The sequence below is a fragment of the Dendrobates tinctorius genome, unplaced genomic scaffold (assembly GCF_039654945.1).
Source record: "Dendrobates tinctorius isolate UK_male_01 unplaced genomic scaffold, ASM3965494v1 ptg000240l, whole genome shotgun sequence".
Lineage (NCBI taxonomy): Eukaryota > Metazoa > Chordata > Amphibia > Anura > Dendrobatidae > Dendrobates > Dendrobates tinctorius.
The window spans coordinates 1,491,468-1,515,976 of NW_027361907.1; the positions used below are offsets into that span (position 1 = coordinate 1,491,468).

At 43.2% G+C, this 24,509-nt stretch overlaps 1 protein-coding gene across 5 annotated transcripts in view; it reads left to right on the forward strand.

Moving 5' to 3' along the window:
• The window catches only part of MYO16 (myosin XVI), a 783,767-nt gene that overhangs the window by 744,652 nt on the left and 14,606 nt on the right, over positions 1-24,509 (forward strand). For all 5 annotated transcript variants that reach the window (XR_012222718.1, XM_073556817.1, XM_073556818.1 and 2 more), the window contains exon 34: positions 15,345-15,433. Coding sequence is in view for 4 of the 5 variants with exons in the window: in XM_073556817.1 (XP_073412918.1) it covers positions 15,345-15,433 (89 nt within the window). In the remaining variant the exon portion in view is untranslated. The remainder of the gene's footprint in view (positions 1-15,344; positions 15,434-24,509) is intronic.

Genomic DNA, 24,509 nt, shown 5'->3' on the forward strand with positions numbered 1-24,509 from the left:
ATTAGTGGGCCTCACACAATCCAAAAGTGTCCAGTGTCCAAAAGTGTGTGCAGAGATTCAAAATCTCACTTATCCTCTAGTCACTTAGGTCACAGCTGTGCCAACGAGCCTGTCACATAGCGCTCAGATATCAGTGGGCCTCACACAATCCAAAAGTGTCCAGTGTCCAAAAGTGTGTGCAGAGATTCAAAATCTCCCTTATCCTCTAGTCACTTAGGTCACAGCTGTGCCATCGAGCCTGTCACATAGCGCTCAGATATTCATTGGGCCTCAAACAATCCAAAAGTGTCCAGTGTCCAAAAGTGTGTGCAGAGATTCAAAATCTCACTTATCCTCTAGTCACTTAGGTCACAGCTGTGCCATCGAGCCTGTCACATAGCGCTCAGATATCAGTGGGCCTCACACAATCCAAAAGTGTCCAGTGTCCAAAAGTGTGTGCAGAGATTCAAAATCTCCCTTATCCTCTAGTCACTTAGGTCACAGCTGTGCCATCGAGCCTGTCACATAGCGCTCAGATATCAGTGGGCCTCACACAATCCAAAAGTGTCCAGTGTCCAAAAGTGTGTGCAGAGATTCAAAATCTCACTTATCCTCTAGTCACTTAGGTCACAGCTGTGCCATCGAGCCTGTCACATAGCGCTCAGATATCAGTGGGCCTCACACAATCCAAAAGTGTCCAGTGTCCAAAAGTGTGTGCAGAGATTCAAAATCTCACTTATCCTCTAGTCACTTAGGTCACAGCTGTGCCATCGAGCCTGTCACATAGCGCTCAGATATCAGTGGGCCTCACACAATCCAAAAGTGTCCAGTGTCCAAAAGTGTGTGCAGAGATTCAAAATCTCACTTATCCTCTAGTCACTTAGGTCACAGCTGTGCCATCGAGCCTGTCACATAGCGCTCAGATATCAGTGGGCCTCACACAATCCAAAAGTGTCTAGTGTCCAAAAGTGTGTGCAGAGATTCAAAATCTCACTTATCCTCTAGTCACTTAGGTCACAGCTGTGCCATCGAGCCTGTCACATAGCGCTCAGATATTCATTGGGCCTCACACAATCCAAAATTGTCCAGTGTCCAAAAGTGTGTGCAGAGATTCAAAATCTCACTTATCCTCTAGTCACTTAGGTCACAGCTGTGCCATCGAGCCTGTCACATAGCGCTCAGATATCAGTGGGCCTCACACAATCCGAAAGTGTCCAGTGTCCAAAAGTGTGTGCAGAGATTCAAAATCTCACTTATCCTCTAGTCACTTAGGTCACAGCTGTGCCATCGAACCTGTCACATAGCACTCAGATATCAGTGGGCCTCACACAATCCAAAAGTGTCCAGTGTCCAAAAGTGTGTGCAGAGATTCAAAATCTCACTTATCCTCTAGTCACTTAGGTCACAGCTGTGCCATCGAGCCTGTCACATAGCGCTCAGATATCAGTGGGCCTCACACAATCCAAAAGTGTCCAGTGTCCAAAAGTGTGTGCAGAGATTCAAAATCTCACTTATCCTCTAGTCACTTAGGTCACAGCTGTGCCATCGAGCCTGTCACATAGCGCTCAGATATCAGTGGGCCTCACACAATCCAAAAGTGTCCAGTGTCCAAAAGTGTGTGCAGAGATTCAAAATCTCACTTATCCTCTAGTCACTTAGGTCACAGCTGTGCCATCGAGCCTGTCACATAGCGCTCAGATATCAGTGGGCCTCACACAATCCAAAAGTGTCCAGTGTCCAAAAGTGTATGCAGAAATTCAAAATCTCACTTATCCTCTAGTCACTTAGGTCACAGCTGTGCCATCGAGCCTGTCACATAGCGCTCAGATATCAGTGGGCCTCACACAATCCAAAAGTGTCCAGTGTCCAAAAGTGTGTGCAGAGATTCAAAATCGCCCCTGTCCTATAGACACCTTGTACCTTGTTTTACATACTATATAGTTTGTTGGATTTTGTCTACATTTCTACCAAAAATGAGGAAGGCTGGTGGAAGAGGCCGTGGAATTGGGCGGGGGTTGGCAGCTGGTAATGATGGTGTTGGTGGTGGATCTGATGGTAGTGGCAAGAGCAAAATAGGACCGAATGCAGGAGGTGTTGAGCCTGCGTCATCGTCTGGCTACATAAGGCCTCGAACGCTTAGTTTTCTAGGAGTTGGCAAACCGCTTTTAAAGCCAGAGCATCAGGAAAAAGTTTTGTCTTACATTGCTGACTCAGCCTCCAGCTCTATCGCCTCCTCTTCTTCAGTTGTAAAAAGTAAAAGCACTGAGTCGTCATTGGAGGCTCATGTTCATGAACCACACCTTTCCTTGTGTCCTTCACCCCAACCAAGATTGAAGGATGACGCAGGCCATACTACTGATTACTCCATGGAGCTGTTTTCACATACCATGCCTGGATTATCAAGTGAAATGGTGAATTACCCAGGCCAAGATGAATCTGACATGGAGTGCACTGATGCACAGCCGCTGATGGATGATTCTGCTGGTACATTCACTCAGAGCACTACATTGTCCTCGCAGTGTACAGAGCGAGATTCTGACCCTGATGAGACTCAGGTGCCCCTTCCCGCACACTATACCACCATACACGGTGACACAGAGGAAGGTGCACATGACATAGAAGAGGAGGTGATGGATGACCCAGTTGTTGACCCAGATTGGCATCCATTGGGGGAAGAGGGTGCTGCTTCCAATAGCTCAGATGAGGAGAATCCACAGCAGACATCGACATCGCAACAGCTGTTATCTGGCAGGCCCGGAGCACTCCAAAGACAGGTTCCAAACATCAAAAGAGTTGCTGGACAGCTTGTCCAGAGGGTCAAAAGATCACAGCGTGCTAGGCCGCAAAATGTCTGCCAAAGTAGGAAGAGTGCAGTGTGGCAGTTTTTTGAACAAAATCCTCATGATCAGGCCAAGGTTATCTGTAAGAAGTGCGCAAAGACCTTTAGCCGAGGGAAAAATCTGAAAAATTTGAATACCAGTTGCATGCTTAGACATTTAACCAGCATGCACTTGCAAGCGTGGACACAACACCAAACCTCAAGTGCCACATGTGCAACTGATCACAACGAAGGTAGTCAGCAACGCTACATTGTTTCCCCCACTGTAAGCCCACCGGTTAGCAGAGCAGCAAATGTTGAGGTGTTGTTGCAAGGCCACAGCAGTCAGGGAATCCCACTGTTATATCAACGAAAGACTGATTCTAGGCCATCAGAAAGAACACCAACTCCATCACCATCATCAACCCTCTCTCAGTCCGCCCTGTCCACCGCTACTTCCACCATATGCAGCTCTCAAGTCCAGCTCACCCTCCCAGACACTATGAGTAGGTCAAGAAAGTACTCAGTCTCTCATCCGCATACACTGGGTTTGAACGCCCACATTGCCAAACTAATCTCGTTTGAGATGATGCCCTTTCGGTTGGTGGAAAGCACAGCTTTCCGCGAACTCATGGCCTATGCAGTACCACGCTATGACCTACCCAGTCGCCACTTCTTCTCTCACAAAGCCATCCCAGCCCTCTACCATCATGTGAAAGACCGCATTGTCCATGCACTCAAGCAGTCAGTGAGCGGAAAGGTGCACCTCACTACTGATGCATGGTCCAGTCGGCATGGCCAGGGCCGCTACGTGTCCATCACTGCGCACTGGGTTAATGTGGTGGATGCAGGGTCCACAGGGGACAGCGGTGGTGGGATAGTGCTGCCTAGCCCACGGTATAGGAAACAGTTGGCTGTAGGCGTTCCACCCTCCTCCTCCTCCTCCTCCTCCAGAAGCGAAAGCTCGTCCACAGAGCGCAGTCGTACGAGCACTCCATCTGCAGCTGCCACTGTTGCACACGATGTGTCCCCCTATCGAGCACCTAGTGGAAAGCGTCAGCAGGCTGTGTTGCAGATGATGTGTTTGGGCGACAGACATACCGCCGAGGTGCTGGCTGAGTACTTGAAGCGACAAACTGAGTTATGGCTGGGCAGTGTACATCTTGAGGCAGGCAAGGTAGTTAGTGATAACGGCCGTAATTTTGTGGCAGCCATAGCCCTTTCAAAACTCAGCCACATACCTTGCTTGGCTCACACCTTGAACCTGGTGGTGCAGTGCTTCCTCAAAAATTATCCGGAGTTAACAGCCCTGCTCCAGAAGGTGCGAAGACTGTGCGCGCACATCCGCCGGTCGCCTGTACACTCCGTTCGTATGCAGAAGCTGCAGCGATTGCTCCACCTTCCCAACCACCGCCTCATTATCGACATTGCAACAAGGTGGAACTCCACCCTGCACAAGGTGGAGCGGCTGTGCGAGCAGAGGCAGGCCATAATGCATTTGTGGGAGGATACACGGCCAGGCACTTTGAGAGCAGACATGGAGTTGACAGGTGTGCAGTGGTCGAAGCTGAAAGACCTCTGTAAGGTCCTTCAGTGTTTTGAGGAATGCACACGGCTGGTAAGCGCAGACGACGCCATCCTAAGCATGAGCATCCCACTTATGCGTCTGCTCATGCAAACTTTGACGCACCTTAAGGAGCAGGCGTCTGCAGCCAATGTTGATGAGGAGGAAGAGGAGGAGGGAATCCTTGATGACATTCAGCCATTGTCTGCTCAGGGACCTCTCCTGGACGAGGTGGAGGAAGAAGAGGAGGATGATGATGGGGATGATTACTTAGGGGAGGAGGATGCATCTCGTGGGGCAAGTGAAAATGTTGGCGTGGCAAGGTCTGGTACAGGGTTTGTGCGTGACTGGAGGGTTGTGGATTTGCCAGAAAGTGCTCCTCCAACCAGCACTCGCAGTGCATCATTGACACTGGGAACATTGGCCCACATGTCAGATTATGCCTTGCGGATCCTAAAAAGGGACCCCCGCATTGCCAAAATGATGAACGATGACGATTACTGGTTGGCCAGCATCCTGGATCCACGCTATAAAGGCAAATTACAAAACATCATGCCACAGGAGAACCTTGACCTAATATTGGCTAATAAACAAGCAACTCTGGTAAATCGGTTGCTTGAGGCATTCCCAGCACACAGCAGCAGTGATGGTTCTCACACGAGCCGTACGGGCCGGGGGCAGCTTGGCAGAGGTGTTCGTGGTGCACACAGCAGAAGTGGCGTTGGAGACAGGGGTTTCATGACAATGTTGTGGACTGATTTTTCAAATACCGCTCACACAACTGGTAATACTGCATCGATGGAAAGTGACAGGAGACAGCAGTTGTCAACCATGGTTACAAACTACTTTTCCTCCCATATCGATGTTCTCCCACACAGGTCATTCCCCTTTGACTATTGGGCCGCTAAACTGGACACCTGGCCTGAATTGGCCCAATATGCCTTACAGGAGCTCGCTTGCCCAGCTGCAAGTGTGCTATCGGAAAGAGTCTTCAGTGCAGCTGGATCAATCCTGACAGAAAAAAGGACCCGTCTGTCAACCCAAAATGTGGATGATCTAACCTTCATTAAAATGAACCATGCATGGGTTTCCAAGGATTTTGTCCCACCTTCCCCTGATGACACATGGGGTGACAGAAAAATGGCTTGCTTTGGTCCACCTCTTCCTGGGACTTGACCTATTTCGCCTTTTGCATCTGCTGAATGTCCAACATCAACATATGCCACTTTCTAAAACTCCCTAACTGTGCTGCCTCCCCCCCATGGCCGGGTTCACCACCTAGCGCACGACACCTTGCGAGTGCCGTTGCCCTGGACAGGTGGGTAGGCCGACTCTTGGGCGCGGGCACTGGCACAGGGTCCCTCATAGTGCAATCAAGTGTCTCTGACAGTGGTGGTGCACACCCGCCGTCAGACACACCGCTGTACTATGAGGGGCCCAGTGCCAGTACCGACGCCCACGAGTGGGCCCCCCTTGCTTGGGCAGGGCCCCAGCATTTGCAATCTTTACCTCTCCCTGCTCCTCTGCTGTGTAATCTGGGCCGTCAAATCCATACTGTGCCTGACACCGTCTGAGCCTGCCTCCTGAGACATATATTTTGAATGTGTACGCTATCCATACATGTTATCCGGGGATACGGTACCCTTTCTAACCTTTGTGCAATCACGTGTAATCCATACTGGGAGTGAGAACGGCTGGCGAGCTGTTAAGCAAGCTACAGCACCTGTGGTTTGCACACGTAAGTTTTTCATTTTTTCAGGAATGACGGTTAGGCCTAATTCCAGAACTGCAGTTGACCTGCACTTACTGGGAAATCATTGTTCACGGGTAATAATTGTAATCAGTGATCCCCATCACTAACGTTGTTCAGCGGGTTATCTGCACCTGTAAGCGACAAACGCTGGCCTTTTCAGTGTAGCGCACATGCAGCCACGGACATGTAAGGGCATGACACACCAGTTATTGGCCAATCTCATGTTCCAGAGCCTCACGTGTCCCTCTAGTAATCCGGACTCGGACCGCGGGGCATGACGGAGTCTCGTTCGTTAACGGAATTAAGCTTGCAATGTGTGCATCTGTTCTGTAGCTGGCATGGTTGAGGTTTCCCAGGTGGAGTCGAATTTAACCGTAGGCTCCACTCCTGGTGGTGCCCTTCTATACATTCCTTTAAGGTTCAGCTTTGCAACCATACTGCCCACGTAAAACAAACAATTTGCCTTCATGAACGCTGTTTGGAGGGTCATGACTCGTGGGAATAACGCCGCCCAATCAGTTAACCTGCTAGAGAGATCCTTCGTTGCTCCCAAGCATGACATCACACTCCATAGGAGGAAGGTAATGCCACTGTGGCGACCGTACTCCTGGGGGCGACACAAGTGCACTGATGCCCAGCCACTGCTCGATGAATCTGCTGGTACATTGACCCAGACCACTACATTCCCCTCGCACGCTACACGGCCTGAATCTGACCCTGATGAAACTCAGGTTACCCTTCCCATATACAGTTCCATCTTACACGGTGACAAAGAGGAAGCTGCAGATGAAAGTGCAGGTTCGGCCCACCCGCCATCAGACACACCACCGTACTATCAGGGGCCCTGTGCCAGTGCCGTCACCAACGAGTGGGCCCCCCCTGCTTGCTCAGGATCACAGCACTTGTAAGGTTGAAATACTGTGCAGTGAGATGGAAGATGGGGACGACGAGGAGTCCAGACTAGTACAGGGATTCCCTAGCGAGGAGACTTATTTGATTGTTTTCAATGTTGGGACAGCAATTTTTGGGGAGCACGTTACTCTGGAGAATGATAGATGGGGCCCACCATACACTGGAACATTCCAAAGGTGGACATCAGACACTGGAGCAGCATTTACAGGGCCCATTATACACTAAAGCATTAGAAATGGGGCCCATTATGTTTGGAGCATTATTTGGGCCCATAAGACAGTGGAGCTTCATCCATGGGGACCAACATATACCGTAGCATTATGTGGAGCTCATCATATACTGTTTCAAACATTATATGGGACCAATGATTCTGTATGGAGAAATAGATGGGCCTCGTCATGAGATGTAAAAAGTGAAGTATTTTTCATTGTACTATACCGCTATTTCTCTGCCGTATCGGAGCATGATGAGTTTTGGTATATGTTAAAGGGGCGCTCTTTCGCCCAGGGCACATGAAAACCTGGAGCCAGCCCCCCCCCACAACTTTAGCCAAATAACCCCCATTTTTCAGTGCGTAACTTGTATTATGAAATTAATTAAGGTTGACAAGCTTAAGTAAGAAGAATTGATGCTTTTGTCATTCAAATGGGCACTGTAGGTGTGTTTCCTGTCCTCCTCTCACTGCCGACTTTTATTCCCCATTGACTTACATTGGGTTTCGTGTTTCGGGACGACCCCGACTTTTCCCTATAATCGGACGATCTTGCTCGACCCGACTTTTGGAAAAGTCGGGTTTCACGAAACGAAACGCGACCCTAAAAAACCAAAAGTCGCTCAACTCTACTCACCTGTTCTACCATCCAAGCAGCCCACTATCAGGTCCACGATGCCACTTATTTTCCCATTCCTCAGTAACGCAAATATTTTCAGTCTTTTCAGTTTTAGTCACAGTTTCCAGCTCAACTAGGCCCCAGACATCATTGTGCACCAGGCCATCAATTGAGCATCACGCATCTTTGTGGCATCAAAATGTGTGCAACAATGGTATAATGCACAGCGCTGTCTTAGGTTCAGTTAAGCCAGAAACCATGGCCTGGAATAAAGAGGCCAAAGAGCATGTGCTTGATGGGTAAAGGGGAAAAGAAGTAAAGGACCAAATGGCAGTCTGCTGGAGCAGAGAGGTGAGCTTTATTATAATTGCTTTTCACTGTCTGCATCACCTTCTATGGTTCAGCAAAATGAAAGCTGTAGCTGGCAGGACAAATTGTAAAAAAATGATATATTCTGGAGAAAAATTTGTAAAGTTCGCAAAAGATCAGTTCTACATGAATAAATTCTCTCATTTCCAGTGGTCGGTCTACTAGGCAACGAACTGTATACAAAAGAAAGAAAAATAACAATATCTAAAGAACCGATACAACTTTTAAGAAAAAGTGAATTGCAAAAGTGCTTCTTTTTTAAGCACTATCCAACAATATATACAGTATTTATGAAGATAGAAATAACCATGATTGCTCTTGATTGTAGTCTTCCTTTTAAAAAACTAGTTACAATATTCTAAGAATTTGTTTGGATTTAAGAATTTATTTGAAATAAAAGTGTTCTATAACCTATCGGAATGCCATGTATTTCAGTGCAGCAGTGATCTGTAGTTTCTACCCTATGCTTTTTTTTCATTTTTTTTTATTACTCTCCAGGTTTATTGAACTGTTTTCTCGAGATAAGAAAAAAGATTAATAGTTACTAGGAGACCTAAAATTACCTTTGTTTACTCTGTAGAATAGATATTACCATCATAGCCATTACTTACACAACATTAGAAAAGATCAGGTCATTACTTTATAAGTAAAGTCAGCAAGGGAAATGCTAAATTGGTCTTGAACAAGGTTATCCAGTTGAACAAACATAGTAACAAAATGACCTTCATTGTTACAAAAATAACAATCTTTAAACATTTATAAAACACAAACTTACAGTCATGGAATGTTTCTAAAGAATTACCTGGAAATATGTTTTTATTTCCTTGTAATTATTTTCTAAATACTGTAGATGAATAATGCTTTAAATCCTGAATATAAAATAAACATACTCCAAGCAATACACAATAGTCTAATTGTTAGTAAACTATGTACTGTAGACAGTTTCCTATAAACTGAATTTACATATGTTATTTGTATCTAATAAAGTACTAGATGCTGTGTTATCTTAGATGTTAAAAAAGTTCTCTCTTCAGGGAATGCACCTTTCATTTTAGTTTCAATTGTTTTTTAAAACAATCCAGTAAAAATATAACAAACCATCCACAAAAATGGAAAATGCATTAATGAGAATACTAGCTACCTTACAGTTTCAATTGGTCATGCAAAAAAATCCTTGAAAGTCAGGTAAAGTTTGATAAGTCTGTAATTTAAACCAAGTTTGGGATATGTAGAAGAATCACCAGATTTACTCCCCATCATTATAGTATTACCAATTTCTTGAAGACATTCCAAGATGAACAGTGGCTCACTATCTCTTCAGTTTTTAGTTATTACCCATATGTGCAGCAGTAAGGAAATATCAAAAGATTTCTTTACTAAAAGAAATAGATCCTGGAAGCATAAATAAAATGGCAAAATGAGGACATTTAAGGACTCTATGACATACAAACAGCACTGTAGATGTTAAACAGCTTATCTCAAATTTATTTTAGCATAGGATAACTCCACTTTCATTTTAGAGCCATCTAAAATAAGCTATAATATTAGAAAGCAGAAGTTGGGGTCACACCTTGGCCCAGGAGCCTTGGAAGACCCAAAAGTCCATTTGACCTATCTTAGAGTGTCAATACTCAGAAAAACCTGTAATAGTTGAAGACATTGTTTGAGATTTTGCATTAGGGACAACATGTTTCAAGTTATGCCCTTGCTAAGATATATTTAGTCCATCAGAAGTGGACTGGCTTCACATTCTAAAGGCCCTTTTACATTTAGCAATGCACCAGCGATCCTGACCAGCGATATGACACGGTCAGGATCGCTGGTGCGTCGCTAAATGATCACTAGTGAGCTGCCACACAGGCAGATCTCACAGCAATGCAGCAGCGATACAGCGGATGATACTTACCTTTCAGACGCGGTGATGAAGGAGTCCTCCCGCCCGCATCCACGCGTCACTCGTCAGCACCACAGGAAGCCCAGCAGGAAGCGCCCGACAAGAAATGAAGCCGGCCGATCTCGCGCGATCAGCGATGGACAGCGGGGGAGCCGGTCGGAGGTAAGTATCACACATAGCAATATCGCTAGCGATATCGCTATAACGTCACAAAATGGGTGACGTTATAGCGATATTGCTTGCGATATCGCTATGTGTAAAACCCCCTTAAGTCAAAGAACCTCTATCATTTTCATAGTAATAGTAGATCATATGGACAGGGGTTATAATTTTAGATAAATCCCTTAACTTAATAAATTCTAATGCAAAGTCCAGAAATAGAAGGTGAGCACCAATGCAAAGTCCAGAAATAGAAGGTGAGCACCATCACAATAGTCCACACATCCAAATCATCATACGTGTATAAAAGAGACGCAACCGACAATACAACTGTTTTACCCTTAGGTGCACATTCATGGAAAATGAGCTAATCCACATAGCAAAAAATAGTAGAAAAGAGCGGCACTCACCGGGTAGTGTAGTCAAGGCTTTATTATAATAGCATATCAATGGGAGAACGGGTGCAAAAAGGAGATAGCAACGACGATCGTTCCGTGCTGCAAAGGCGCTTCCACAGGTTACATACATGTAACCTGTGGAAGAGCCTTTGCAGCGCGAAACGATCATCAACGATTGTCGTTGCTATCTCCTTTTTGCACCCGTTCTCAGTTGATATGCTTTTATAATAAAGCCTTGACTACACTACCCGGTGAGTGCCGCTCTTTTCTACTATTTTTTGCTTAATAAATTCTAAAATAATTTAATTTTTGATCAAATAATTCTGACCAACTACAGTGGCATGTAATAGTTTGGGCACCTCTGGTTGAAATTACTGTTATTGTGAACAGTTAAGCATGCTAAAGATGAAATGATCTCTAAAAGGCCTAAAATTAAAGATGACACATTTCCTTTGTATTTTAGGAAAAAATCTACATATTGTCATTTTTTACACTTCGAAAATTACAAAAAGGAAAATAGGTTGATGCAAAAGTTTGTGTGTTCAAATAACTTTGACCAAGGTTTCAGACCTTATTTAGCCTGTTAGGGTTATGGCTTGTTCACTATCATCGTTAGAAAAGGCCAGGTGATGCGAACTTCCTAGCTTTATAAAACCCAGCCTCCTTTAACCTTGTGCCAAAAAGCAGCAGCAATGGGTTTTTCTAAGCAGCTGCCTAGCACTCTGAAGCTGGTGAGCTGGTGTAAGCTCACAAAGCATTAGAAGGCCATAAGAAGATAGCAAAGCGTTTTCAAGTTGTCCTTTCATCAGTTTGAAATGTAATTAAGTAATGGAAATTAACGAGAACATTAGATGTCAAGATGAAGTCTGGAAAACCAATCAAAATTTCAGTGAGAGCTGCTAGTAAGATTGCTAGAAAGACAAATCAGAACCCCCATTTGACTGCAAAAGTCCTTCAGAAAGATTTAGAAGACTCAAGTTGTGGTACATTGTTCTACTGTTCAGAGACACTTGCACAAATATGACTTTCATGGAAGAGTCATCAGAAGAAAACCTCTTCTGCTTCCTCACCACAAACTTCACAGTGTCAGAAGCATTCAAAAGAACCTCTAAACAAGCCTGAAACAATTCCTGTGGACTGTTGAGGTTAAAATAGAACTCATTGGCCACAAAGATTAAAGTTATGTGTGGAAAAAAAAGGGCACATAATTTCAGGAAAAGATCATCTCACCAACCATTAAGAATGGAGGTGGATCAATCATGCTTTGAGGTTGTGTTACAGCCAATGGCATGGGGAACAGAACTGGAAGAATTTTTGAGGGAAGAATGGATGAAAATCCCTCAACAAAATGCATTCACAAGCTTTGATACTTTCAAAAGGGGTCCTACTAGATACTAACCATTTTCCTTTTTCTAATTTTTAAAATGTAAAAGGTGAATATATATATACAGTATATATATATATTTTTTTTGTTTGCCAAAAATACAAAGGAAATGTGTCCTCTTTAGCTGTAAACCTTTTAATGATCATTTCATCTTCAGCTTGCTTAACTGTTCACAATAACAGTAATTTTGACCAGGAGTGCCCACACATTTACATGCCAATGTAGTTAAGTTTCCATTAACCAGAATTCTATCACTGTTTATTATGCTAACAGAATACTGTCAAACAGGGTTTTCCAGTTATTGAATGATAAAGTTCAATGGCGTTTTCACCGCTCAGAAAACTTTTCCCTAGATTCACAATTCACTGTAGAAGACAAACAAATTTTGTTTTTCTTTCCCTCCGCTGATCCAGAGTGGCATCTCTGCCACTGTTTCTGCCACTGTTCAGGTCTCCTTTGTCTGATTACATCACGTGGACATTAGTGATGAGTGCGTATACTCGTTGCTTGGGTTTTCCCGAGCATGCTCTGGTGACCTCCGAGTATTTTGGCGTGCTCGGAGATTTAGTTTTTGTCGAAGTAGCTGCATGATTTACTTCTACTAGACAGCCTGAATACATGTGGGGATACCATAACAAACAGACATTCCTCACATGTATTAAGCCTGTCCAGCAGCCACAAATCATGCAGCTGTGTCGACACAAACTAAATCTCTGAGCATGCCAAAATACTCGGAGGACACTGGAGCATGCTCGGGAAAACCCAAGCAACGTGTATACTCACTCATCACTAGTGGACATCACTGCAAAAAATCACTAAGCTCAGGGACTTGTGCTGTCTACATGGGCAGAGCCACTGAGCTCAGTATTTAACTGATGAGACGTCAATGTAACACCAGTTTAAACTCTTCAATAAACGGAGGTAGGGTATGTAAAGTACCATTTGTGCATGTGCTGTAGGTAAAAGTCCCCTGAAAGGGGACATCCCCTTTACTCATTAACCTTTACTTGAATTTTGAAAATGACAGAAATATCTCTTGCCCAAAAAAATCAATACAATGTTGAAATAAGTTAGCGAAACCCTTGATAGACTTTTCACATCACATCCACTGGGCGCCATGTATAAGCAAATATTTTATAGACATTTCATGACAAATGATTTCAAATTCATATTTTTTCTGTATGCTAGTAGTCTTGTTCAGTCTTGTGCCACATTTGACAATACTTTAAATCAGGAGACAATATATTCACTCTTTTTATGACTTGTGCTATCAGAAAATTAAATAATTTACAGTAGGTACGGAAAGTATTCAGACCCCTTTAAATTTTTCACTCTTTGTTTCCTTGCAGCCATTTGGTAAATTCAAAAAGTTCATTTTTTTTCTCATTAATGTACACTCTGCACTCCATCTTGACTGAAAAGAATCAGAAATGTAGACATTTTTGCAAATTTATTAAAAAAGAAAAACTGAAATATCACATGGTCATAAGTATTCAGACCCTTTGCTCAGACACTCAGATTTAAGTCACATTTCCTTGTGATCTTCATTTAGATGATTCTACTCCTTCATTGGAGTCCAGCTGTGTTTAATTAAACTGAAAGGACTTGATTTGTAAAGGCACACAACTGTCTATATAAGACCTCACAGCTCACAGTGCATGTCAGACCAAATGAGAATCATGAGGTCAAAGGAACTGGCCAAGGAGCTCAGAGAACGAATTGTGGCAAAGCACAGATCTGGCCAAGGTTACAAAAGAATTTCTGCAGTACTCAAGATTCCTAAGTGTGCAGTGGCCTCCATAATCCTTAAATAAAAGAAGTTTGGGACCACCAGAAGTCTTCCTAGACCTGGCTGTCCAGCCAAACTGAGCAATAGTGTGAGAAGAGATTTGGTGAGAGAGGTAGAATCCCAAGATCAATGTGGCTGAGCTCCACAGATGCAGTAGGGAGATGGGATAAAGTTCCACAAAGTCAACTATCACTGCAGCCCTCCACCAGTCGGGCCTTTATGGCAGAGTGGCCTGACAGAAGCCTCTCCTCAATGCCAGACATATGAAAGCCCACATAGAGTTTGCTAAAAAACACATGAAGGACTCCCAGTCTATGAGAAATAAGATTCTCTGGCCTGATGAGAAAAAAGAGCACTTTTTAGTGACAATTCTAAGCGGTATATGTGGAGAAAACGAGGAACTGCTCATCACCTGTACAATACAATCCAATAGTGAAACATGGTGGTGGCAGCATCATGCTATGGGGTGTTTTTAAGCTGCAAGGATGACTGGTTGCAATTGAAGGAAACATGAACGTGGCGAAGTACAGGGATATCCTGGATGAAATCCTCTACCAGAGAGCTCTGGACTTCAGACTTGGCCGAAGATTCACCTTTCAACAAGACAATGACGCTAAGCACACAGCCAAAATAACAAAGGAGTGGCTTCAGAACAACTCTGTAACCATTCATTCTTGACTGGCCCAGTTAGAGCCCTGACCTAAACCCAACTGAGCATCTCTGGAGAGACCTGAAACTGGCTGTCCACCAACATTCACAATCCAGCCTGACGGAACTGGAGAGGATTTGCAAGGAAGAATGACAGAGGATCCCCAAATCCAGGAATACTTATGACCATGTGATATTTCAGTTTTTCTTTCTTAATAAATTTGCAAAAATTTCTACATTTCTGTTTTTTTCAGTCAAGATGGGGTGCAGAGTGTACATTAATGAGAAAAAAACGAACTCTTTTGAATTTACCAAATGGCTGCATGAAACAAAGACTGAAAAATTTAAAGGGGTCTTTTGTACCCGCTGTAAATGCAAAGGTTAAAGATTCATTGATACTTAGCAATTTATTGATTGATGCAGTAGTAGTTTTCTAGACTATAAGATAATTATATATCAGCTAAATATTTCAGAAGCAAATAATTATTTGTATTTATAGTCATGTATTATTATTATTATTATTATTATGACTATTATTATTACAATTATTTGATTATAATCATTCATTCTTGTCCAGATAGTTTCTTGTTATGTGATGTGTCCATCCAGACTACTCTGTGTACATGGATACACCAGTAGACAGATAAACAGACCATGCTTTTTACAAACCGGAAAAAGACAAATATTTCCAGGACTCAATGATTCCATCAGCTTTTGGGGAATTCTGACAGAAACCCCTGATGTAGGGCTAGCAAGAAAGAGCTGTATAAGTGTGAACCTATTCTTACTCTGGTGATGTGATATTTCTTGCTATTCATTTACGTGTATTAATATTTATGTATTTTAGGGCTATCTGGTGAAGAAATGAATTGCAAATATCGAAGTAAGGCATCAAACTCTTCAGTACCAAGAAACAAAGAAAATTCCAGCAGCCAGGTATGTTACAATAGGTCCATACTTATCTTGTATGTTTCTTATTAAAGTTTCAGGTGAATAAAGTTTGATTTCTAGATAGCAAAAAATTGTGCATTAGGAGCCTCCATAATAAATTGCATCAAAAAAGCCAGAAAACATAATCGATTTTTTTGATTGCAAAATGACTAACATTGCAACAAAAAACCTGTACCCCCTGCTGCAGTTAATGGGATGTATAAGGCATCCTTGGTGTCCATCACATGATGTATGCAATATTGCCATCATTGTCAATTATCTGTTGCTATGATTGAAAACAAAAATGGAAATAATGATGCAAATGCTATACCAGCTAATAATGTGCTACCACTTACCATATTCAGTGCTTCTTCAATTGTTAACAAATTGAAAGATCTTTATTATATCAGATATTGAAAACCTTTACATTCCTGCTCTTAGTCTGGGTGGTACATACAACTTACCGTATATACTCGTGTATTTTACCACAAAAAACTGAGAAAACTTATTGACTCACGTATAAGCCTAGGGTGGAAAATGCAGCAGCTACTGGTAAATTTCAAAAATAAAAATAGATACCAATAAAAGTAAAATTAATTGAGACATCAGTAGGTTAAATGTTTTTGAATATCCATATTGAATCAGGAGCCCCATATAATGCTCCATACAGTTCATGATGGCCCCATAAGATGCTCCATACAGTTCATGGTGGCCCCATAAGATGCTCCATGCAGTTCATGATGGCCCCATAAGATGCTCCATACAAAATATGCCCCATATAATGCTGCACAAAGGTTAATAATGGCCCCATAAGATGCTCCATAGAATAATATGCCCCATTGCTGCCCCATAAAATGCTCCATAGATTATGCCCCCATAAGATGCTACATAGATTATGTCCCATAAGATGCTCCATACATTATGCCCCCATAAGATGCTCCATATATTATGCCCCCATAAAGTGCTCCATACATTATGCCCCCATAAGATGCTCCATACATTATGCCCCCATAAGATGCTCCATACATTATGCCCCCATAAGATGCTCCATATATTATGCCGCTATAAGATGCTCCATATGATAGGCCACATATGCTGCTGCTAAAAATAAAAAAGGCATACTCACCTCTCGTCGCTGGGGGCCAGGTGCCGGGGCCCTGAGCAGGCATGAACACTGGTGCTCTATGGGGGACAGGTGCCGGTGTCACCACTGGCTCAGGGCCCCGGCACTGGCGATATTCTCCTGTCCCCGGTCCATCACTGCAGCTGCTTTGTCTTCTGTGTCTCTCTGTCAGTAACTGTTCAGGCAGTGGGCGCGCACTGACTATGTCATCATGCCCTCTGACCTGAACATAACAGCAAGAGGATGCGGAGGACAGAGCGGCCACAACATTGGACCCAGGACAGGTGAATATCGCATATACTTACCCCTTACCATGGTCTCAGGCAGCTATTTCTTCCTTCAGCGGTCACATGGTACCGCTCATTAAAGCCATGAATATGCGCATGTTCATGACTTTAATGAGCGGTACCACATGACCACTGAAGGAGGGTGCCTGAGACTGTGGGAGAAGCGGGGGGGCTGCAGAGACCGCACCGGGGGTCAGTATGATCTGATACCCCCACTCCCCCTCCCCCGCCGACCCCCGATATATGCCTTGCGTATAAGCTGAGAGGGGAACTTTCAGCCTCAAAAAATGGGCTGAAAATCTTGGCTTATACACGAGTATATATGGTAAATAATGCTATGAGAATTAAAAAGTTCTGGCTCCAGACTGATCAATTTACTTACATTGGTAGATAGCAACAAGCCAACAAAAGACAGATGTTTGCTCTGAATCCTGAGCAAACTTCTCTGTAAACAATTTGGCGCTTTAATGTCTTGAATGATGGTTTAGGAGAAATGTGTAATTAGAAAATAATTTAATATTTAACTCAGGTTTTTATGTTTTAAAATATATATTTTTAATACGGCCTAGATTTATTAAGTTTTCACATCACAATATGAATTAATAAAATAGAATTCTATCAATTTTACCCTGTGCATTATATACTCATAGTTCTTGTTCTATCATGAACTGTACATTAGCAGCAATAAACTGACCTAGACCCTGTGTTTTGTATTTAAGCATCTAATGAGCATGTGGAAAGAGCGGGAGTAGGGCATACTTGACATCGCATATTGTGATTAGTAGTTCCTTTGTTATCAGCTGTATATTGAAGTGTTACTTGTGATTGGAATCTTTCCTGTGATATGATAATAGTGAGACTTCTGAAAAGTCATCTGTACAGAAGAGAAGGCATGAGTCTAAAGTAGCCACTATGAAAATTGCTACATTTCTGCTTTAATTCAAGGTGTGATTTGAAAAAATAACATTGCCAACAATAAAAAAAAAATGCATTTACAGAAAAGCCTGAATTAAACTTTAGGTCATTTTCTGATGATACTTTGATGATACGCTTTAAAGGATTAGTTACAGTTTGTAAATTTCATGCAATGGTTTTCTCCTTATGATGGTTGCTATCTGAGGTTAATTATTGTAAATTATTGTATTAGATCAAGTTAAAGTTCATTTTAATGAATGATATATTTTCAAGTACATTCCAACCACAAATTGCTACATTTAAGAGAACATAATAAAGTATTCACAACATTAATATTCATTCTGCACTTATTAAGCACAGCATGAAAGGAATCTTTAATAAATAAATATAATGTCCATGCTCTAGCTCATTGCCATAATTCCTGATCAAACATTCACTATATTTACTACCTCGATAACAGCCTACAATACAACCATGTCTCTTCAGGAACCTTCCTTATTGCTTCCAATAACTCTCCGTAGAGTCTTTTCTCTGATGTTTATTTTAAACCTGCTTAATTAATGTAACAGAATTGGCACTAATTATAGTATCTTAGCATGATTACCAACATATGGCTTGCTTAATCCAGAGCGAAGAAAAAAGGGAAAAACTTCTGCTTGTGTATGATGTCTCCAGTTGTTTTACTAACGATGGCATAAAGATGGTCTTTTACTAGCATAAACCCTGCTTTTTGCTACAGTACTGTTGTATAATGCTTCAACACATACAGTATCGAGTGTTTGGGATGTGCATTGTTTCTGTTGATACTTTACATTCACAATAATGTTTCAATAATTTATTAGAACATATGTTTAGTCAGATTCTGTTATATTAATGGTCCTTAGCAGAGGAAAATACATAAAATCTCAGTGCTAAAATTTAACTAGACTTCATAATAATAATAATATGATAGTTAAATCAAAGAAGCAGGAACTGTAAAGATTTTAATACAGGTGTGGTGCCGGGCTGGATTGGGGGGTGGACCACTGCTTACCCTGTCCGGATGACACAAACACCAGGAGCTGCAAGGACGAGGTGGAGACAGATTTCACTAGTAACAGTTCCGGATTAATTCGTAGTCCTCCTGACGACCACAACCACGCACCGCAGCTTCTTTACAGTTCTCTGTCTCTAGGCCCGGGTACCTGCACCTTTGCTCCAGTCAAAGTAACGTCCCTCGCGGATCTTTCGCTGGGGCTGTCCTAAACCAATCTACTGCCAGCGCTTCACCTGCCCGAGGTCGTCGTCCAATCGGTACCCCCGGGGCCTCATCTGTCCTGCGGTCCGTCGGGTCAGGGCCACCCCCCTGACTGTCTCTTTGCTGTCTGTCCCCTGTTCGAGCTCTTCTCTCTTCACCGTCTTCTACCGAGCTCCTCCCTGGACTAGACTGCCTGGAACCCTATCCTGTCCTATTTTTCCCCTCTCTCACCGGGAATTCCCCTCCTGGGTTCCTATCTCCCCGCCCCCCCATGACTAAGCGTTTCTCAAGCCATAAGCTGATGTTGAGTCCTAAGCTACTCCCCCCTGCCATCTTGTGGTCATTTCTCGGTACTGCACTCTCCTATCTACCTTTCCTAGCTGTCACCCTTCTATCCTGTCAATATCCGTCTCTTGTGCACAAACCGTCCCCTCCTACTACCAGTCAAGTCTGTCCGTCAAGTCACCTTCCCCACACAGGCATCCTAAAAACAGTGTTCACGGCCAATGCTTCTGTCTCATGCAGCTACTAGCTATGTACAATTTGATGATTTTATTTATTGGTTCAGGTGGATACAGCTCCAGTGAGCAGAATGTCTGAATATACAGCTCTGAAGTTTAATGTCTGGTGATTATGCAGTCAGACCTCTATTGTATTTCCAGTAATTAACAACCAAAATAAAGGTGAGGTGCAGGAAAAGCATAAGTAGATATTGGTTTCTAGGTTTCTAATATTATGGGACAAATTTAGATTTTTACTATATTATATTACGCTATATTATGACTACATTCTGGAAGGATTGTTAATTCACTACTAGTAGGATCAGTTCTTGGAAAGCATTTCTCCTCCTAAGCACTTTAGACATGTCACACATATGAGTGGTCTGCCTATTTGAATGTGCACTCATTCGCTTTAAGCTCCTTGCGAGAAAAGTACACTACAAATGGTTGTTGCTGAAATAGGTTTCTATAAATCTTGTTCATTTCAATACAATGTGCATGTGCTGCTATTTCTCGTGTGCCCTGTTTCATCAAAGCAAGTGCAACGTGGTGCAGGGTAGTAGCAGCACATTTTTGTATTTCCTTTTCTAGGCTCTCTTGCCCGTGCCTCAGTTAGCATCTTTACCTTCACCCTGATCTAGCACAGTACTTCAGGAGTGTCTCCGGTCCCCAATAACGTTATCTCTGTCCAATAAGTGGGAGTCCTATACCTGATCCTGCGGTTCTGCATCTTCCTTTCCTTTCAGGAACTAGTTTTTCACTGTGGCCGTTACTTATCCTCTTTACTTGCTGATTAGTTGGAATTAACTCCCACAGCACTCTCTCACATTTCCATGTCCTGTCCTGAACTGTTACCTCTCTCTCTTGTGAACTTGGGGACGTATATTGCCAGGACCTGTCTCCGGTGCATCACTCTGTCCTTCTGTCACTTTTCCTTTCTCTAATCCAGATCTCACTATTCACTGCCTCGATCTCCGTTCACATAAGGGACACCAATGTCACACGACCCTGCTGACTACTCAGACCCAAGGTCTGCTTCTGCTGTATACTGGGCCTTATCTTACTAAAAGGATGTTCTCACTGATCTTGCTACATAGTGCCTCCCTCTACATCCATACCTACTCACTATCATCTGCTGGGCAGTTCACAACTCTATCACATAGCAATGTAAAACATTATAATTAGAGTTGAGCGAATTTGTTCAGATTCAGTCACTGAATCTGAATTTGCCATATTCGTGCCATATTGGTACCCTATTCTTGCTGAATGTATGTTTGATGATCGATTCCAAACATATTTGGTAATTACTACTCCCATTGACTCTAATGAAGTTCAGCTGTGTTCGACGAATATTGCAAAAAACAATATTCGCTGCTAATCGTATTCAAAACCGTATCCAAACAAATTCGCTCAACTCTAATTATAATTAGCGATGAGAGAGCAGTAAAATGTTTGAATGCTCTTTACTCGAACAGAACAATTCCTAATCGTTATGCTCATTTCGAGTAATGAGTGTAATGGGAGACAATGGGAAATCTGAACATTTTTCTTGCAGACCCTAGGAGGTCCGGGCTGCAGTCAAAATGTTGAAATGGATGGAAAAAGGGCTGGATGGAAGGAGAACAGCATGGGGAAGACCCATGGAAGCATTTCTGACTCCCAGATAGCTGTTGAGAACAATGGTGTCACACTTTTACTCCATGCTTCTACAGAATTTTAAAAAATATAACTCATGAACTAGGCCTGGACAGAAATGATAGTACTATTGACTTACTATTTTGTTGCACAACCTTTTGAGGTAATCACTACAGTCAAATGATTCCTGTAACTGTCATGGAGACTTCTGCACTTCTTGATAGGTATTTTGGCCCACTCCTCAAAAGCAAACTGCTCCAGTTGTCTCAAGTTTGAAAGTTGCCTTTTTCAGACTGCATGTTTCAGCTCTTTCCAAAGATGCTCAATAGGATTTAGGTCAGGGCTCATAGGCCACTTCAGAATAGTCCAATGTTTTCCACTTAGCCATTCTTGAGTGTTTTTAGCTGTTTGTTTTGGGTCATTATTCTGTTGCAAGACTCATGACCTGCGACTGAGACCAAGCTTTCTGACACTGGGCAGCACATTTCTCTCTAGAATCCCTTGATAGTCTTGAGATTTCATTGTACCCTGCCCAGATTCTAGACACCTTGTGCCAGATGCAGCAAAGCAACCCCAGAACATAGCAAAGCCTCCTCCATGTTTCATAGTAGGGACAGTGTTCTTTTCTTAATATGCTTCATTTTTCCATCTGTGAACATAGAGCTTATGTGCCTTGCCAAAAAGGTCCATTTTTTCCTCATATGTCCATAGGACATTCTCCCAGAAGCTTTGTAGCTTGTCAACATGTAGTTTGGCAAATTCCAGTCTGGCTTTTTTATGATTTTTTTTAACAATGGTGTCCTCCTTGGTCGTCTCCCATGAAGTCCACTTTGGCTCATACAACAACGGATGGTGTGATTTGACACTGATGTTCCTTGAGCTTGAAGTTCACCATTATTCTGTTTAGAAGTTTTTCTGGGCTCTTTTGTTACCATTCGTATTATCTGTCTCTTTGATTTGCCATCAATTTTCTTCCTGCAGCCATGTCCAAGGAGGTCGGCTACAGTTCCATGGAGCTTAAATTTCTGCATAATATGTGCAACTGTAGTCACAGGAACATCAAGCTGCTTGGAGATGGTCTTATAACTTTTACCTTTAACATGTTTGTCTATAATTTCCTTTCAAATCTTCTGAGACAACTTTTTCCTTCTCTTCCTCTGGTCTATGTTGAGTGTGATACACACCAGGTCACCAAATAGCACAGTGAGTATCTGTAGCCCTCTATACAGGCCCACTCACTGATTCCAAGATGGTAGACACCTGTGATGCTAATTAGTGGACACACCTTGATTTAACATGTCCCTTTTGTCAGATTATTTTCAGGGATACCATCATTTCTATCCAGGCCTATTTATTATTATTATTATTATTATTATTATTTATTTATATAGTGCCATTAATTCCATTGTGCTGCACATGAGAAGGGGTTACATACAAAGTTATAGACATCGTTAACAGTAAACAAATTTACAATGTCAGACTGGTACAGAGGGGAGAGGACCCTGTCCTTGTGGACTTACATTCTACGGGATAGTGGGGAAGAGACAGAAGGTTGGGGGTGCAGCAGCTCTGGTGGTGATGAGGTGGCAGCTCGGGTGGTGGTGAAGCGGCAGAATGGTTATTGCAGGTTGTAAGCTTTCCTGAAAAGATGGGTTTCCAGATTCCATTTGAAGGATCCGAGGGTGGTGGATAATCGGACGTGTTGAGACATGGAATTCCAGAGGATAGGGGATATTCAGGAGAAATCTTGGAGGTGGTTGTGTGAGAAACGAATAAGTGTGGAGGAGAGTAGGAGGTCTTGGGAGGATCGAAGATTACGTGAGGGAAGATATTGGGAGATTAGTTCAGAGATATAGGGAGGGGAAAGGTTGTGGATGGCTTTGTAGGTCAGTGTTAGTAGTTTAACTGGATTCGTTGGTGAATTGGGACCCAGTGGAGGGATTTGCAGAGGGGAGAGACAGGGGAGTAGCGAGGAGAGAGGTGGATTAGTCGGGCAGCAGAGTTGAGGACAGACTGGAGTGGTGCAAGAGAGTTAGCAGGGAGGCCACAGAGGAGAGTGTTGCAAGGCGGGAGATGATGAGGGCTTTTACAAGAGTTTTAGTAGATTGAGGGCTGAGGAAGGGATGGATTCTGGAAATATTTTTGAGTTGGAGGCGACAGGAGGTGGCAAGAGTTTGGACGTGTGGTTTGAAGGACAGGGCAGAGTCGAGAGTTACTCCGAGGCAGCGGATTTCAGATGCGGGAGAGAGCGTGATGCCGTTTACCATAATAGATAGATCTGGTATTGAAGATACGTGAGATGGAGGAAAGATAATGAGTTCAGTTTTGTCTACATTGAGTTTTAGGAAGCGAGAGGTGAAAAAGGAGGATATAGCTGATAGACACTCTGGGAATCTGGACAGCAGAGAGGTGACATCTGGGCCAGAGAGGTAAATCTCAGTGTCGTCCGCATACAGGTGGTACTAGAAGCCTTGGGACATTATGAGTTGTCCTAGGCCAAGAGTATAGATGGAAAAAAGTAGGGGCCCCAGGACAGAGCCTTGGGGGACTCCAACAGAGAGAGGGCGGGATGAGGAGGTAGTGTGGGAGTGGGAAAGTTGAATGTGCAGTCAGAAAGGTATGAGGAAACCCAGGACAGGGCAAGGTCTTTGATGCCAATGGAAGAAAGAATCTTTTGCAGTAGGCAGTGGTCAACTGTGTCAAAGGCAGAGGACAGGTCGAGAATGAGGAGGATGGAGAACTGTCTGTTAGCTTTGGCTGTAAGTCATTAGTAATTTTGGTCAGGGCAGTTTCAGTGGAGTGGTGGGGGCGGAAGTCAGATTGGAGGATGTCAAGGAGGGAGTTAGATGAGAGGTGGGAGGAAAGTTGAGCATGGACATGCTGTTCAAGGAGTTTAGAAGCAAAAGGGAGCAGTGATATGGAGCGGTAGCTGTACATAGCATTTGGGTCAAGGTTTGATTTTTGGAGGATGGGTGTTATGGTGGCATGTTTGAAAGCAGAGGGGAAGGCACCAGAAGATGGGGATAGGTTGAAGAGATGGGTTAGGGCTGGAATGATCATGTTAGTGAGGTTGGAAAGGGATGGGGTCAAGTGCACAGGTGGTGAGGTGTGATTTGGAAAGGAGATGAGAAAGCTCTCCTTCAGTGATGTTGGAGAGGGAGGTTATTAGGGAAGGACAGAGGTATGTTATGTGGAGTGGTTGGGGTGGTGGAACTTTAAAGGTTTGCCTTGTTTGGTCAATCTTGTTTTTTAAGTAGATGGCAAAGTCCTCAGCAGAGATGAGGGGAGTAGGAGGTGGCAGTGGTGGTCGGAGGAGAGAGTTAAATGTGCTGAACAGTTGTTTTGGGTTGTGGGATGATGAAGATACGAGGTTTGTGAAATAGGT